The sequence below is a fragment of the Phyllobates terribilis genome, unplaced genomic scaffold, assembly GCF_046119375.1.
Source record: "Phyllobates terribilis strain yellow unplaced genomic scaffold, ASM4611937v1 Scaffold_1__5_contigs__length_1240528914, whole genome shotgun sequence".
Lineage (NCBI taxonomy): Eukaryota > Metazoa > Chordata > Amphibia > Anura > Dendrobatidae > Phyllobates > Phyllobates terribilis.
In genome coordinates, this window is record NW_027362761.1 from 503358040 (window position 1) to 503376796 (window position 18757).

The 18757-nt window shown below is 42.3% G+C and overlaps 1 protein-coding gene across 14 annotated transcripts in view; it reads right to left on the minus strand.

The window, feature by feature from the left end:
* MAST4 (microtubule associated serine/threonine kinase family member 4) overlaps positions 1-18757 on the minus strand; it is a 548534-nt gene that overhangs the window by 19023 nt on the left and 510754 nt on the right. For all 14 annotated transcript variants that reach the window (XM_073680217.1, XM_073680208.1, XM_073680206.1 and 11 more), the window contains 2 exons: positions 16431-16596; positions 10655-10756 (listed from right to left, as the gene is read on the minus strand). In XM_073680217.1, the coding sequence (XP_073536318.1) occupies positions 10655-10756; positions 16431-16596 (268 nt within the window). The remainder of the gene's footprint in view (positions 1-10654; positions 10757-16430; positions 16597-18757) is intronic.

Consider the following 18757-nt stretch of genomic DNA (forward strand, 5'->3'; position numbering starts at 1 on the left):
CAGGAAGGACAAGGACAGTGAGGACATACACAAGCAAAGACAAGAACGACAGCATTTTTTTTTTTATTATGCATAAACTCAATAACCTGTCAGGAGTTTTGTATATTTACTTTAATTAATGGTTCTCTGAAGAATCCAATAATTAGGGTCTTACTTGTATTGAGGTTTGAACCTTTCCATTAGCTCCCACTATATATTTTCATGTGCCTCTGTACTGACAATTAATGTACCCATGGGCATAAGACTTAGGAAGAATTAATAGTGTCAGGAATGCAAAATAAAGAAAGAAAAAAAACAACTTTTTTTTTCTAAATAGGTGTTATCAGAATAATTGAGAGCCTATAGTAAGCCCGATGATAAACATTAATGTCCAGGAAAACGAGATGAGATTTATTAATGTATCTTCATACCTTTTTACAAATAGCATTACATAGAATAATGGGCTAATTACATGACCCCGGGCCAATATCCAGGGCCTCTATCTTGGAACAGGGTTCTGCATTTCTTTTGCTTAACACTAATATCTATCATCACTATGTACATGAGATTTAGAGGATGGGGTAGGGGTAGGGGTTTATATAAAGCAAATATTAGTACCAAAAAAAAAAATTCAGCTGTGGATTTCTACTCCTGCTCCGTATACAATAAAACACGCAGATTTTGTCTCCCAACATGCATTGCAAAGATGGGTGGTAAAGACCCATGAAGAATATCCCCAAAAAGAACTGACATGCAATGGATAGGCTGCAGATCAATCCCCACACAGATACTTTTCTGCACCATGTTGATGTTATTTATTAAAATCTTATCCACTTTGCAGCTACTGAAATAGACCTGTGGGTGGATTTTCCACCCGCAGGTCTGGACTAAAAATATGCAGAATTTGTGCTACATGTGAATATACCCTAAGCACTATTGATGTAACCTACAACTAAACTTTTTCCCAACATAAGGCCCAGAAAATAAATGATCTGAAATATAAAATTAATAGGAATGCAAGTTAAGGCATACTATAAGAAAAAAGAACGTATTTTTCGGATTATAAGACGCACTTTTTTCCATCCAAATTTGTGAGGATAAAGGGGATGCGTCTTATAATCCGAAGGTAGGATATTTTACCTGGGTGGTGGCGGCGATGGAGAGGGGTCACAGCTTCAGGAGATCGGCGGCGGCTGCAGCGGGAGTGGGTAGATGCTATGGGCCCCGACCCCTCAGAAGAAGTTGGTGGTGAACAGAGGTCCCCTCTCCCATATATATCTCTGCGGTGGGTTTCAGGAAAATGGCCGCCGGAGGCAGCGCATGCACAGATTGAGATCGCGGGAGTCAATCTCTCAGGAGACGAGATCTCATCTCTCGAGATCTCAATTTGCGCATGTGCCGCCTTCAGCGGCCATTTTCCTGAAGCCCACCGCAGGGATATGTACGAACAAGGGAACCTCCGTTCACCACCGACTTCTGATAGCCCATAGCATCGACCCACTCCCGCAGCGGTGTCGTCCTGCTGAATCAGTAACCCTTCTGAGAGGACGGAGCCCGCAGCATCGCCCCACTCCCGCCGCTGCAGTCCTCCTGAATTAGCGACCCTTCTGAGAGGACCGGGCCCGAAGCATCGCCCCACTCTTGCCGCCGCCGACTTCCTGAAGCAGTCACCCTGGCTCCTGTGACCCCACTCCACTGCCCTCTCCCAGGTTAGCTACCGCTAAAACTTATTATAAGGCGCATCATTTAGTTTAAAAATGAAAAATTTCCTATTTTCCACCCCAAGATTTGGGGTGCGTTTTATAATTCGGTGCGTTTTATAATTCGGTGCGTTTTATCCGCAAAATACGATACTAATCTAAAGAGTGGAAGACAAACGCCTTTTATAGAGGTTACTAGCAGGCCTATCATCACACATATTACTCTCAGTAATAGTAGGAGTATTACTGCTCTCAGGGATAAGCCTAACCGACCTTAATACCCTGATGCAATATTTAAGAAATGGAAAAAAATCATTGAAAAAGGAGAATTTAACTCCACTGATCAGACAGGGTCTATCGGCTTTCTGACAGCAGATAAATGAAAAATGGATGGAAACACACTTGATAATTTACATTATGCAATATATGTTTAATCTCCCCTGCAGCTCTTTAAAGTCAGATAGAATAAAGAAGTGCCCAAAATGCCGGATTCGATCAAAAGATCTTTGCTATAGTTTATGGCGAAGATTTCTGGGATGAGCTGCATTGGATATTATCAGTTCCTTCCAAGAAAAATTGTAATGTAACGGAGCTTTTTCATTCAGGGGAGGTGGAGGGAGGTAACCCTGGGGAATCGAATCTATTTCCAGGAATAGGACGCATTCTTCTTATGGTAGTTTACTCCAAAAGTGGCGTCAACCACACCTGCCTGGAGTAAGCCAGGTTAGACCCCAAACTAAAGAGGTATTATCTTTGTAGAGATTAGAAGTGATTAAATGTAAGGCGAAGTAGGCAGCCAAACACTTTAAGAAATGGTGTTCATTTAGTTACAAACATTTGCAACAGAGGGAAAATCAATTTATTGTTCAACTCATAGGTGGCACATCCATAGGTGGCAGATGTGCAGTACCCAGCCCCGGCCACTATTCTGTTGATGGCGCTGAACTGTGCAGCTCTGAGTAGTTCTGGCCGCCACACACACCAGAAACAGCTGATCGGCAGGGGGTGCCGGGTGTTGCACCCCCACTGATCAAACAATGATGACCTAACCTAAAGATAGGCCATCAATGTTTAAGTCCCGGGTAACCCCTTTAAATGGGTATTTTCAAGTTTGCAAGTTATCCCTTAATCAATCTGAAAGGCGATAACTTCCTGATTGCTGGGGACCGCTGGGACCACCACTGATCCAGAGAACAGTAGTCAATTCATGTGTGGCGCCCCTGAGGGTTCGGTCGCCACAGAGGTACTGCATCTCAACCAGAGGTGTGGTATCTCACTCTCAGGTAAGGAAGGAGTACAGCTCGGGACCCTAACACCTGAATCCAACACATACCCGCAGTGGGGGCAGGGCGATATTGCTCCTAAGGGAGAGCACAGTCCCGGGTCCCTAGCTGAGGGGAGGTGCTATGTAGTGGGTGTGGGTGGAGGAAGTATCTTAGGGGAGCACATGAAGAAAGGTATAAATAGAGAAGCCATCTTGTTTAGTGTGGAGAGTCAGAGAGATCAGTTCAGTCAGAGGAAGAGAAGGAGTTGGGAGCAGGAGCTCTGTAGGAACTCTGCTCAGGAGGAGGGCCTGAGGAGAGGCCCAGGACTGAAGGAGAGAGGAGCAGGAAGGGCTCCAGGAACAAAGAAGGGACCCCAGGGGTACGGGCAGTGCTGGAGGCCACCCGTACGCCCAAATCCACCAGGAGGTGGAGGGGTCAGGCCACACAAAGGGGCCCGGTCCCTCAACTAGCAGAGCACTTTATGTCTCAAGTAGAAACTGGAGGCTGCAGTATTTCAAGTCCTGTAGCCAACAGTCCATATCAGTCTCACCAAGAAGGTAGCTATAGAGGACCCAGGGGACGGAACAGACGTCGCCCGACAAGGCCCGCAGGTACCGGATTGGGACACTTGGTATGAGGTACAGGGAAGAGAACACACAGAAGGGGGTCCCGCTAAGTACTCCGGAGATATCTGAGGGTGGACTGAACCCCTCCCTAAGTAAGCGCAGCAAGACGAGGGAAGTTACACTGGTACCTGTAACTTGGACCGCAATAACCGTGAGTAAAGACCCGGAGGACTGCACTCCACTGTCTCTGTGATTATTATCTGCGCCATCACCCCTGCACTATAATGCCCAGCATCACCTGTAACATCTACACTGCCCTGGAGCGCTGAACCAACCCTGCTGCACCAACATCAGCTCCAGAGGATCTGCACTGCAGGGCGGCTCCCTTTAGCCGCATACCACAGGTGGCGTCACGAACTTTGTACATAAATCCCCTATAAAAATCCCCTATGGAATGACCGCCCTGAGTCACGGACCGGGTCAGCGCCACTGTGACATCTCCCATAGCAACGACCAGCCCGGCACAGAGTACCCCACGGCCCAGGGGGTGCGTCACATGTTCACTGTCAATCATGCTCTATTAATTCATATTAATATAGACCAAAGACCAGCTGAGCACAACGCTTGGCTATATCCAAGGATCCCGTTAAGAATGAATGGAGCAGCAGTGCGCATGATCGACCACTGCTCCATTCACACAGGACTCTTTAGAGCCTCAAGTTCTCTGGATCGATGGGGGTCCCAGCGATCCGAACCCATAGCAATCGGAAAGTAATCCCCTATGCAATGTTGAAAGAGGTTGTCCACTACTTTTACATTGATGGCCTATCCTTAGGTTAGTTCATCAATGTCTGATCAGCTGGGGTCCGACACCATGCACCCCTGACGATCAACAGTTATCGGTGTCGGCAGCTGCTGGCCGGAAGTGCTTACTTGCAGAGCTGGCCATCTTCTCGTAGTGGCTGAGGCTTAGTACTACACATACGCCTCCTATTCTAATTAATAGCAGGTGGATGTGCAGTATCCTGCGGCGGGCACTACAAGTAGACGGCCAGCTCCGTGAGTAAGTACTTCTGGCCGGGGGCCACCAACACCGATAGCAGCTGATCGGCGGGGTGCCAGGTGTCGGACCCAGGCCAATCAGACATTGATGATCTATCCTAAGGATAGGTCATCAATGTTAAAGTAGTGGACAGCCTATTTAAGATTACTATTGTAAGTCACGAAAGTCACTTCTTTTTGTACTGGAGAAATTGACTTTATTACGTTAAGTGCGGTTCTCGTCATTCACGCTTGTATGCCAACATTGTTGACATGAAATATTTCTGGATTTTTTTTCTTTGCCTTGTGTGATTCTAATATAAAATGCTAATAAAAAAGATGTAAAAAAACGAATTCCCAGGTGTTTCATTTAAAAAAGTGGGAAGAATAAGGATAAAACTTCTATCATGCTACATTCCAAAAGGTAGAATCATGAAGGTATTAGCAGCTCAGGGCAGTGACATTGGCATGAAGAGCTGGCTGCACTTATAAATAGACTTGTGTATTGTGTATCACTGGGGTAATGGCTGTAATCCCCGGCTCAGATCTGACATTATTAATGCTAAAGCTGAAATGCCGATCAATATCTGTGCACATCTTCTCATCCGCTGTCCAACACATGTAGAGTGAAAACATGAAAAAAAGACTGAGAAACTGCTCCTGAAGTAGGAGACAGGATGACTGCTGTCAAAAGCCATTAGAGGAGCACATCATCCTGCTAACATACGACTGTTGTCTACAAACCATTGAGGCAATCTTTGTATTTCCCCTAAAATACTGAAGGAACGTTTCTGCATTCAGTTATTCCTCCTGTCTTTTTTCCCTGGACATGTGTAAATAATTTCACTGGACGTTGCCATTCGTCTTGTCAGTAGGTATGTCCCCGCAGAGACTGGCACGGTCAGTACTGACCAGCTACAGCAGGGATGTCAAACTCAAATACACACAGGGCCAAAATTAAAATCTTGGATAAAGTCACGGGCCAACCTTGATAATTACTAAAAAAAATGTCTACAATTGGGGAAGTTTTTCCTTATCAAATATATTGATGAACCTTTTCATATGGAAACAAACTTAAAGGGCTTGTCCCAAGAACAAAGTAACGTACATTTAATTAATAGATCTTAGCATAAAATAAACACAATCACAAATGGGGAATACTGGAAAAAATAATATGTTAAGTAAGAGCAGTAAAAAGCATATGGCCCAATGGCCTAATTTAAATATGTAATAACAAAGGATAAAAAACCTTGAATAATACAGGTAATAAGGTATGATGCAAACAAAAGTGCCTCCCAAACACAGTAAGATAACCCCCACAGCAAATTCCTCCACAGTACCCTCCACATGCACAGTATCATGACCCTACTGTAACCCCTACCTCAATCCTCCTGGAAAAGTATGGTGACCCCATCACAGTATGATTCCCCAACTGTAATCCCCACACAGTATAATGGGCCCCATATAGTCCTCCATACAGAATAATGGGCCCCACATAGTCCTCCATACAGTATAATGGGCCCCACATAGTCCTCCATACAGAATAATGGGCCCCACATAGTCCTCCATACAGTATAATGGAACCACATAGTCCTCCATACAGAATAATGGGCTCCACATAGTCCTCCATACAGAATAATGGGCCTCCCATACTCCTCCATACAGCATAATGGGCCCCACATAGTCCTCCATACAGTATAATGGAACCACATAGTCCTCCATACAGTATAATGGAACCACATAGTCCTCCATACAGAATAATGGGCTCCACATAGTCCTCCATACAGAATAATGGGCCTCCCATACTCCTCCATACAGCATAATGGGCCCCACATAGTCCTCCATACAGTATAATGGAACCACATAGTCCTCCATACAGAATAATGGGCCCCACATAGTCCTCCATACAGTATAATGGAACCACATAGTCCTCCATACAGAATAATGGGCTCCACATAGTCCTCCATACAGAATAATGGGCCTCCCATACTCCTCCATACAGCATAATGGGCCCCACATAGTCCTCCATACAGTATAATGGAACCACATAGTACTCCATACAGAATAATGGGCCCCACATAGTCCTCCATACAGTATAATGGAACCACATAGTCCTCCATACAGAATAATGGGCTCCACATAGTCCTCCATACAGAATAATGGGCCTCCCATACTCCTCCATACAGCATAATGGGCCCCACATAGTCCTCCATACAGTATAATGGAACCACATAGTCCTCCATACAGAATAATGGGCTCCACATAGTCCTCCATACAGAATAATGGGCTCCACATAGTCCTCCATACAGTATAATGGAACCACATAGTCCTCCATACAGAATAATGGGCTCCACATAGTCCTCCATTGCTTTACATACAGTATAGTGGCCCCACATAGTCCTCCATACATAATAATGGGTCCTGAATTGCCTTCCATACAGTATAATGGCCCCACATAGTCCTCCATACAGAATAATGGGCCTCACATAGTCCTCCATACAGAATAATGGGCCTCACATAGTCCTCCATACAGTATAATGGGCCCTGCATTGCTTTCCATACATTATAGTGGCCCCACATAGTCCTCCATACAGTATAATGGGCCCTGCATTGCTTTCCATACATTATAGTGGCCCCACATAGTCCTCCATACAGTATAATGGGCCTCACATAGTCCTCCATACAGAATAATGGGCCTCACATAGTCCTCCACACAGAATAATGGGCCTCACATAGTCCTCCATACAGAATAATGGGCCTCACACAGTCCTCCATACAGAATAATGGGCCCCACGTAGTCCTCCATACAGAATAATGGGCCTCACATAGTCCTCCATACAGAATAATGGGCCCCAGATAGTCCTCAATATAGTATAATGGGTCCCACATAGTCCTCCATACAGAATAATGGGCCTCACATAGTCCTCCATACAGAATAATGGGCCCCAGATAGTCCTCAATATAGTATAATGGGTCCCACATAGTCCTCCATACAGAATAATGGGCCTCACATAGTCCTCCATACAGAATAATGGGCCTCACATAGTCCTCCATACAAAATAATGGGCCCCACAGGATGCCGATACAGTTGAAAGTGCAATGCCAGGCAGGGGGCCAAATATAGTCACTCTGCGTGCCAGATTTGGCCAGCAGGCCAGAGTTTGACATGGGTGAGTTAGTGCCAGAGTGTGATATACATGCCCCATTGACAACTGGCAATCACCGCTGATCGTAGGAGGTGGGATCAGCAGCCAGACAGGCAGGGAAGGTACATTCAATGCCTACAGACACAAGGTAGCACAGGATTTACAGCCAGGGTTCACAGTCCTTTTGTTTTGTCAGTTTATTGCATTATGATTTATGCATATAAGAATAAAAAGAAAGAAACTTGAACAGAGTTCAAATGCTAAGTTCACCTTTGAACAGAATTTTTCAGATATTGTCAATTTCCTAAATGCAGAGTTAAAGAGGTTGTCCGGTCTTAAGCTACAAGTCTGCAGTCACTCTATGTGACTGCAGACTTGTGAATCCTCACATCGTGAGCACTGCACACTGTGAGGATTCTCAGGTGCCAGGAGTGGACGGATCTTGTGACTGCAGGTACGCAGTCATGCAATATACATAATACATAACAAAATGGTAAAGCCAGCTCACCTGTGTGGTTCATGAATGGAGCACAGAAGAACATTCTGATCAAAACGTGGTGAATAGCCAAAGAAAATGTGGTATCCAGCTCCAAGTAAAAACATGCATTTAGTTAGTCCATGTTAAAAATTACATCAATGAGAAAAGGGCATGGGGGTAGGTGAACAGTGCTACACATTTCGCACGATCTAGCATTCTTTGTCATAGCTTTGACAAAGAACACTAGATTGTTCGAAAGGCATAGAACTTTTCACCTACCCCCAATGTCCTTTTATCATGGATGTAATTTTTAACATGGACTAACTAAATGCATGTTTTTACTTGGAGATGCAATATACAGTGCCTACAAGTAGTATTCAACCCCCTGCAGATTTAGCTGGTTGACACATGCGGAATTAACTTGGCATTGTGACATTTGTACTGTAGATCAGCCTGGAAGTGGGAAATGCACTGCAGCAAATTTTTTTTTTTTTTTTTTAAAACGTTAAAAGTTAATTCAGAGTGTCATTTATTATTCAACCCCTCAAACCACAAGAATTCTGTTTGGTCCCCCAAAAGTATTAAGAAGTAGTTCAGGCACCAAGAATAATGAGCTTCACATGTGTGGATTAAAGATCTCTTTTGCCAGCCTTTTCTGACTATTTAAGACCCTCCCCAAACTTGTGAACAGCACTCAGACATGGTCAACATGGGAAAGACAAAGGAGCATTCCAAGGCCATCAGAGACAAGATCGTGGAGGGTCACAAGGCTGGCAAGGGGTACAAAACCCTTTCCAAGGAGTTGGGCCTACCTGTCTCCACTGTTGGGAGCATCATCCGTAAGTGGAAGGCTTATGGAACTACTATTAGCCTTCCACGGCCAGGACAGCCTTTGAAAGTGTCCTCCCGTGCCGAGGCCAGGCTTGTCCGAAGAGTCAAGGCTAACCCAAGGACAACAAGGAAGGAGCTCCGGGAAGATCTCATGGCAGTGGGGACATTGGTTTCAGTCAATACCATAAGTAACATACTCCACCGCAATGGTCTCCGTTCCAGACGAGCCCGTAAGGTACCTTTACTTTCAAAGCGTCATGTCAAGGCTCGTCTACAGTTTGCTCATGATCACTTGGAGGACTCTGAGACAGACTGGTTCAAGGTTCTATGGTCTGATGAGACCAAGATCGAGATCTTTGGTGCCAACCACACACGTGACGTTTGGAGACTGGATGGCACTGCATACGACCCCAAGAATACCATCCCTACAGTCAAGCATGGTGGTGGCAGCATCATGCTGTGGGGCTGTTTCTCTGCCAAGGGGCCTGGCCATCTGGTCCGCATCCATGGGAAGATGGATAGCACGGCCTACCTGGAGATTTTGGCCAAGAACCTCCGCTCCTCCATCAAGGATCTTAAGATGAGTCGTAATTTCATCTTCCAACAAGACAACGACCCAAAGCACACAGCCAAGAAAACCAAGGCCTGGTTCAATAGGGAAAAAGTCAAGGTGTTGGAGTGGCCTAGTCAGTCTCCTGACCTTAACCCAATTGAAAACTCGTGGAAGGAGCTCAAGAATAAAGTCCACACGAGACACCCAAAGAACCTAGATAACTTGGAGAAGATCTGCATGGAGGAGTGGGCCAAGATAACTCCACAGACCTGTGCCGGCTTGATCAGGTCTTATAAAAGACGATTATTAGCTGTAATTGCAAACAAGGGTTATTCCACAAAATATTAAACATAGGGGTTGTATAATAATTGACCCACACTTTTATGTTTAAAATTTAATAAAATTCAACTGAGCAACATAACTTTTTGGTTTGTAAGATTTATGCTTCTGTTCATAAATTCTACTCTCGTTTGCAGTTTGAAGGCTCTAACTTATTTGCATCTTATCAAACCAGCTAAATCTGCAAGGGGTTGAATACTACTTGTAGGCACTGTACATATTCCTGGCCACATTTCGACTAGTTGGGTGCAGCCTCATTCAATGCAAGTGTACTGGCCAAGGCTGGAAACAGTCTAGTCGTAATGTGGCCGGGAGTATGCACATTGCATACTTGTGCTCGAATGACCGCCCGCTTCTGGCACCTGAGAATGCTCACAGAATGCAGTGCTCGATAACATCACAGCAATAACAGTAAATTACATGAAACCACTTGTATTAGCAAAAAACCTACGACCATGTACATTAGTATATACCCTGTGGCCATTCAAATGAGGCAATCATGGCACATCACTGAGTGTCACATATATATTTTTCGGAACCCGCTCATTGTCACACATCACTGCCTCTAAAATAGGAAGAGAAACGGGTCCCTCTAGTGTGAACATCTGCACAAGTCTACAGGGACTTCTCTGCACAGTATTTCAGTTATGACTCTACATCGATGCAAATCACTTGTCAATGATGTCTTCATTGCAGAATATAAAGTGTGAAATAATTCTAGTTCTCGGTATATAGCCTTATAGTGAGACACTTTACCTGTTCCAAGTCTTTCCAGAGGATTTTGCCTGAGTAGTACACTAATGAGATCCTGAGAATCAGACGGAGGAGCTTCTTCTTTTTCTGGCCATATTATTTCATCTGTTACAAATAAAAGAATATGTTAATAAAAAATAACCACTAATAGTTTGTAACTTTTATGCCTAAACCATGGGACCAATGCACACAAGTCCAGCCTACATTCACTGCAGTCGGAAGATATCACTGGGAAGTACAGAAGTAAATGCTTAAAACATCCTTTACATTTGGCATTATGGTCAAGAGGGTACAATTAAATCAACCATATGCTTCTCTTACAGGGGCAGAAAAACTGCCACTAACAAGTGAACATTTATGATAAAGCAAGTTGATCGGAATTGGTTTAAGTGCAAGAATATGTTTCATTTATCGAACGTTTTTAGTATTTGTACACAATAACCATTATAAAGTCTTGTTTTTAAAAAAAAAAAAAAAAAAAAAAAAAAAACAGCCTCTGTCCAAAACATCAGACAAGTTATCAATATCAAATCGATGGGGGTCCAACACCTAGCACTTGCATCGATCGGCTGTTAGAAGATCCTATGGTGGCTGAAGTGCACAATGTGATCTCAGATACTGCGGCTCACATCATATTAAAGGGGTTGTCCAGGACAATTTATTTATTTTTTTTACTATGGACCTAAAAACTAACAGACAGGTAGTGGCTAACCATCTGCCTGTTCTACCTGGCATTGGCTCAGAGTGGTCACTGTCCGCTCCTGCCAGCAACTCCGCTGCTCAATGTCAACAGAAAATAGTAAAAAGGCAATGGAACTTACCAGCCAAAGGGGCTGTGGGGGGGGGGGGCGGCCGCGTCCTGGTGTGCATTTCTCTTGAACCTTTGGCTGGTAAGTTCCATTGCCTTTTTACTATTTTCTAATTTGATTTTTGAATTTTTCTAAAAATTCTATTTATTATTCTGGCTATGCTGGTTGCTTTCAATGTCAACAGAGCAGCTCTTGCTCTTCCGGTCTTGCTCTGTTGACAGGGCGTGACTGCAAACGTCATGCTGATTGACAGCTGGCTCCTCGCAGTTATGCAGTGAGGCGGCAGCTGTCAATCAGTAGGACGTCAGCGGTAGCTGCTGAATCGCCGGCAGGAGCGATCCTTGGCTGCTCAACACTTTATTCCATATTTTCTGCTTTCAAATGGTGTAAATGATGTGCAAGGAATGGATTTATCTCACATGGGAAGTGCATTATATTTGGCATGATTTTATTATAAACAAATAGATAGAATTGATAATTTTTCTGTATGTTGATAAAACACTCATCCTTATCAACACGAACTCACTAAAGCTTGTCTGTCTACATAAAACCATAGTTTGCCCCGCAGATGTACTCATGACGGGGAGAACAATACAGTATTTAATGACTGCTCAGAGCAGTATAATTATTAGCGCACACAGGCAGACGACTGGTATATCAGAAGAAAGTGAACTGCTTCTTTCCAAAACATCCTTTTTATTATACACAGAGGCTAGTTCATGATCCATATAATTAAAACCCATGGCTAATTCTTTCTAATTAGCGCAAGAAGTAAAATGTACTTTCCGGCTGTATACAAACACACGGCGTACATGTATCAAGATGTGGGGAAAACAAATTACACAAAATTCTCTGATGCTAAAAGTACATACCCTGCACCAAAGCCCTCTGCCCCAAAAAGAAGACCCATCAACACAGAACATGTTCATCTCCACTTATTATTGCATCAGCTTTATGGTTATACTCATATCACCAATAAAGTCTAGTAAGTTAGCTGTAAAGTAGCCCATAGGTAACAGACCTTGGGGCAAGTGAAGGCTCTAAATGTCCAGGTCTTCAGCTGGACCTCTATGTCCCATTTTCCCACTTCGGTTCCTGTTCTGCTCCCCTACTGAGGGATGCAGCACCCTATATGACTATTCCCCAGGTGTACAAAGCTTCAAATAGTCCGTAAAATTAAAATTCATCTTGGTAGATTATTATATTAGCTACAGTAGCTGGCCCTATAGTTTGTACTCTAATATTGTACCCGCGTCAGAGTCGTGGAGTTGGTGTCCATTTTGGTAGAGTCTGTATAAAATGGACTGATTCAAACTCCTAAATTATATAATACATTGGGTACAGTAGTTCAATGCAGTATGTGCCGTAAATGTTTTCATAAGGGAAAGTTATGAAATATCCTATAATTGTCTGTTCTGTTCCTGATCTAAGGATCTGGGCTTTTAGTTGAGATGAATCTGTGCTGCACTTTATGTACACGCGCAGTAGTCAGGCCGGGCTGTCAAGTCGGAGTCGTGGTCGAAAGTCAGGGAAATTGAGGAGTCGGAGGTTTGGCTTACCGACTCCACAGCCCAGCCCGCTATCGTTTGGTTCTTTTCCAATTTTAGTAATCTGCTATAAGTAAACACAGCAGATGTGCACATAGAGATAAAGGGACCCTACAGCAAAGATTAAATGAGGTCTCTATCTGGAGCTGGTTAACGCTACCTATAACCATCTTTATAACTTGGAATTAAAACAAAGTATAAAACACTATAGTAAGTAAACAGATAGTAGGATACAAAAAAAAATCATAGGTTACTTAGTTGACTTTTTTTAAATCAAAAAAGCATAAAAGCCAACCCACAGCGACAAGGTGTACCCAATCAGGACGGTGTCTACTGTATCTCTAGTTAACCCATGGGTGGATTGCCAACAAATGAAGAGATCAATTGTTCTTGACATTAATTTAGAAGAATATAAGTCAACCTGTGCAGGTCTTTCTCCTTCAAAGGACCATATGTATCAGCCTCTATGATGCATACACTTTTAAGACACAGAATGTGTGAACAGAAAATTACCCTCTAGCCCGTCCACTTTGTACACGTGCGCCAATCTCTCATGAGGGGTCTCCCTCATCATCAATTTGGACAGGTCAGTTCAGGTCTGCTGAGCAAGCCTGTAATTTCTATAGGGGAGTCAGACACATTTTGACATCAGACGCCTCTATTAGCGCTCAACTTGGGCAAAACAATTGGGTTTGTTCATGTGTAATAACAAACTGTCTGATCTGTTTTGGCCAAAGACGATTTCGGGGGACGGTTGACCAATATACTCTGGATAAGCCATAGAAGGTAAAAAAGAAAGAAGATAAGAAAGGGTGAGAGTAAAATAAATAAAGAAGAAAATGCTATAAGAATGTGAAAAATGTCATTCTGTTCCCAGTTCTATTATAATATTTTTGTTAGTTGCATTATATCTTTTTTTTTTTTTTTTAAACAGAAAATCTGAATAATGTACAAAATGCCTTCCGCTGATAAGCATAATTTCATTGCGGGGGCGGCAATCACAGTTTGTAAAGGGCAGAAGCACTATAATGCAAAACAGCTAGCGTGCCAACTTGGATGCCATATGTAAGCTTAGGTTACACTTAATGTGGAGCGCACGTTCCTGTATGAATGTGGATCCCTGCTGCCGGCCACACTGAGCCTGGACACTGGGCCGCTGCTTGCTTTTAATTAAAACAGGTTGATTTCCCGAGCTCCCGGTGGGTTAGATTAAACCATCCTAAAACATAGCATTTCATAGAGGTTTTAGGCAGAGGAAAATTTTCTTCAAGTTCAGCGTAAAGAAATAAAGCAGCAAAGATACATAAAGTTCATACATTTACATATTGTTGTGTGCACTTCTGCGGTACATTATGCAGAATAAATGTCATTATGATCATAGCGCTGGCATAACCTTAGCCTTTTAATGCATCAGGGAAATTTGTGGAAACAGCAGGTAGGAAAAGAAGGGATTTTGTTTAATTATCATTTAGTTTTGCCACAAGCTGTGTAATGGTACTCGGGGTCAGCCTGCAGGTTCACACCGGAAAGGTTATTGAATTTTAAATGAAAGAAGAACAGCTGTTGTATAAATAACATTACCTTGTAATAACCCTCAGTGAACTCATTAACAATCTGTGAAGTCTCTTTGTTTGCTTTCTGCTTTGCATTATTTACTATGAGAGCCCCCCAGTTAGTCACATTACAGCTTATTTGGCGATTTGTTTTAGCTGCGTAGACAGCACTCACTGACTGCAATCCAATGGCGAGCCAGGCAGCTACATCTCCCTAATCGGGGTTGGCTCTGTTCTACCATTTGCAAATAATGAACTGATTTTCTAAGCCATAGACCAATTACGCTCAGAAACAACACATTCAATTATAAAATTAGCTGTAGAGAGAAGATGATTTTTTTTTATATCTCACCATGAGAGCTGGCTAATTGGGTAATGTACTGATAGGATGGATAACATTGTTACTGCAACACTGGAAATCCACTATCTTATAAAACACAACTGCTGGATTACAGGTAATTTGACTCCTAAAAGGTCCATTTAAATCACGCGATCTGCGGTGTTAAATGAGGGTTGTTTAATAGTCTTTTTAGATAGGCAGACTACATAATATGCCCACAGAACCATCAATAATAGCTTCTTCACTGAGCCATTGTTCTCGGCAGCACAGTTCCTGTTTACAAAGGATGTCGTGCTGCCGAGAACAATATTCTTTTAGGAGAAGGACTTGGGTATTCTGGTTACAAGTAAGATAAGCACCAGTATTCAATCAATGTCAAGCAGCAGCTGCAAAAGCAAACAAGATTTTAGGGTGTATAAAAAGAAATAAAAACCTAATATATTGTTAACCCTCCATAAATCATTTGTGAGGCCACATCTGGAATATGGGATCCAGTTTTGGGCTCGACATTTTACAAAGAGTATTCAGAAGTTAGAGTCAGTTCAAAGTAGGGAAACTAGATTACTACAAGGGATGATGAGAGGTTGGAAAAGTTGTTTTTGTTTAGCTTAGACAAAAAAATGCCTCAAAGGCAATCTCATTTATATGTATAAGTACATGAGTGGTTAATATAAAAGGACTGGCACATGACTTATTCCTTCCAAAGACCATACTAAGGACCAGGGGACTTTCACTTCCTCTGGAGGAAAGGCAGCTAACTAAGAAAGGGTTGTTTACAGTTAGAGCAGTCAGACTGTGGAATACCGACCACAAGAGGTAGTGATGGCAGACACTATTACAGCTTTTAGAAAAGGATAATGGGGGGGGGGTTGAACTTCATGGCGTTATGTCTTTTTTCAACCTATGTAACTCAAGAGATCACTTTACCAAATGATGAATAACCTCTTTAACATCTAGAGCTCCATTAACATATAGTGTAAATTAAACGAGGTGGTCAGATGAGTACATATCACATTTCTCCGTGAGATCATGCAAACTATAACATTTCAATTGGAATTAATTTAAGTAGGACCTGTCACTTCCCGTAAATACGTAATATTTTTTACATGGTGTAAATGCCGCTGCTCTCCTGAATCTGGCGTGTTTTGTTGTTCCTGCGCGTTTAGGTTTCTAAGATATGGCTTTCTATTCCACTCCACTGCCCAAGTGCAAAATGATCCAAGTGGTGCTACTGAGCATGTGTGACCACCAGCACTGAACACATTAGGTGGACAATTAAAAGAACAGAAGGGGGCGCCACAACATGTAACAGCAAAATCAGGACACATACAATTTTTTTTATTACTCTAATTGAAAGTTTGTTCAGCTTTATATAATAACTATTTGTGGGGTAACATCTAAATGCTCCCAGCATTTATACAGTGCTAAACAGTCTAGAATTTAGCAGACCCTATAACCAGTTCAGTACATTTATATAAATTGAACCCTAACAGCAGCAAAAAATGCATTTTATTGTAACCTTTTACTTACCACTGATAACCTGACCAAACAAGTCCTCTGGTGTATCCCCAAAGAACGGGACGCATCCAACCAGGAATTCATACAAGATAATCCCCATCGCCCACCAATCAACAGGCTTCCCATAACCTTGTCTCAAAATCACTTCTGGGGCAATGTATTCGGGCGTTCCACAAACCTAAAATCCAATTGATGAAATACATGACGATCAATAAAATTATAATTTATACAGAGAAACTAAATAGGACGGAAAATTTTAAGAAAGAAAAAGGGTAAAACAATTCTGTCCTAATCTGTACACCAAGACCATATGGGCCCAATTAATCATGTCTTTTTTTTTTTACAGTATTCTCGAGTAAAAAGCTTTGAAAACGTACATAATTTCGCTGCAACTCGAGGCTGCGCAAAATTTTGCAACTTTTGGCATTCTCACACCATTTTGCACCCAGCTCCGACAAAGTGGGAAGAGGGATGGCAGTGTGGCGACCAGCGCTTCTCAAATTCATGATGAGCGGTGGCATTCACTGTGCCACAAATTTTACTCAAGCAAGGACTGGAGTAGAATTTGTGGCAAGGCACACACAGAGGTGCACACCACTCCTCAGACGTTCCTGAATCAGCACATCTGGCTCCAGAACATCTAGTCCGGCGTGAACAACGCTGATCATGATAAATCGGGTCCCTTGTCTTTTGGGTCTTTCCAGATGGGCAGTTTCTGGATGAATTGCATACTGAAAAAAGCCTAGGGACCACATTTTGCTGAAGCGTCTACCAAGGGAACCATAGTTACTGCTTCAGATCCACAGGAAATTTGTTTTGAAAATTATACTCGCGTCACTCCAGCCTTGACCAGTCCAGCCACGCAACTTCTCTCCATTCCGGCCTTCAGTTGGACTAGGCAGTGACTATATTCACACAATGTCATGACACTTTGAGGCCTAGTCGGCATGGAAGGGCCAAAGATTCTGGGCGCTATCTGAAGAAGATGACAGAAGACCAAAGCAGAGGGGGCTGTGCAAATGGACAAATGAGGGCTGGGGTGAGAGGAGTATAATTAAAAAAAAATAATAATAATAATAAAAAAATTAAACCCTTTCAGTTTCTTTAGGTTCCAGCAAAATGAATCCATGAACTTTGGGAAAGTGTAAATTTATTTGGTTAGTTTAAAATCAATTTCCTGATTTCTACTGTGTAGAAAATATATTTCAGCGCTTTGTGTATGCTATAAGGCAAAAGTATTTGGAAATATTTTTATCTTCTTAATAAATTGCAATCATCATATTATACAGCACTGTGTACATACAATTGCTCATTTTGCCTTTCTACCCAGCTAATTCTTCGCTTTTCCATTAGGTCTATGACATCACGTAATTAAAAATTGACTAGCTGAATCCTTCTAGGATATACAGTATGTAGAAACAAGAAGTCAAGTTTCCATGTATGAGTCATAAGTCCCTGTCAGGGGGGGAAGGAGGAGCAGCTGGGTCAGAAGTTGAAAAGGGAAAAGATAAATGCAGGAACAAGACACTTCTTGTTTCTACGTAGAGCCGAGAAAAGAGAAGAATTAGCTGGGTAGAAAGGCAAAATTAGCAATTGTAATTATAATTTAATATAATAATATATGACATATAATTTAATATAATTATTGCAATATATCAAAATGTTAAACATTTTCAAGAGAATGCTTCTTTAAAGTGCAAGTTCATATTTTGTATTTCTCCATATTACAGGGCTAGATTGTTATTAAAGGGGAACAGAGCTATATATCTTAACTAGAAATATTTGTGCTAACAACATGAGGCAGAGTCTACCTTACGAGTGATGGATGAGGCACAGCTGCTTAATTACCGCCAGCACTCACCGCTGCTACAGAAAGTTAGATATGAGCCAAAGCAGCTTTAACACTAATAAACATCAATTTTCTGCATATATTCACAACAGTTTTATATCCCCCTCCCACAAACACTGGGGATAAAAACAGAAGGGTAAGAAATCCTGCTGGTAATTCATTTGACATATTGTGTATGGTTAAACCAAAAAGAAAAATTATATATCGTCACATTAAAAGAGTATTAAATTAAGAAGAATGAACCAAACCATTTACATTGCAGCAGGAAAGTGAAGGAAACATATATTCCGCAAAGCTATTGTTCAAATGGATCCCCCCCCCCCCCCCCCCCCCAAGTCACTTTAGAATAAACAGATTGTGGACAATCGGTAATGAGGCATAAAAAAAAAGTAAATGGACCACGGCTAAGATTTTAGCACCTTTAATTGTACGATGCATCATAAGCCCCAAAGTAGTCTATAGAGATTCACAGACTTCCCTTAGTGTCTTA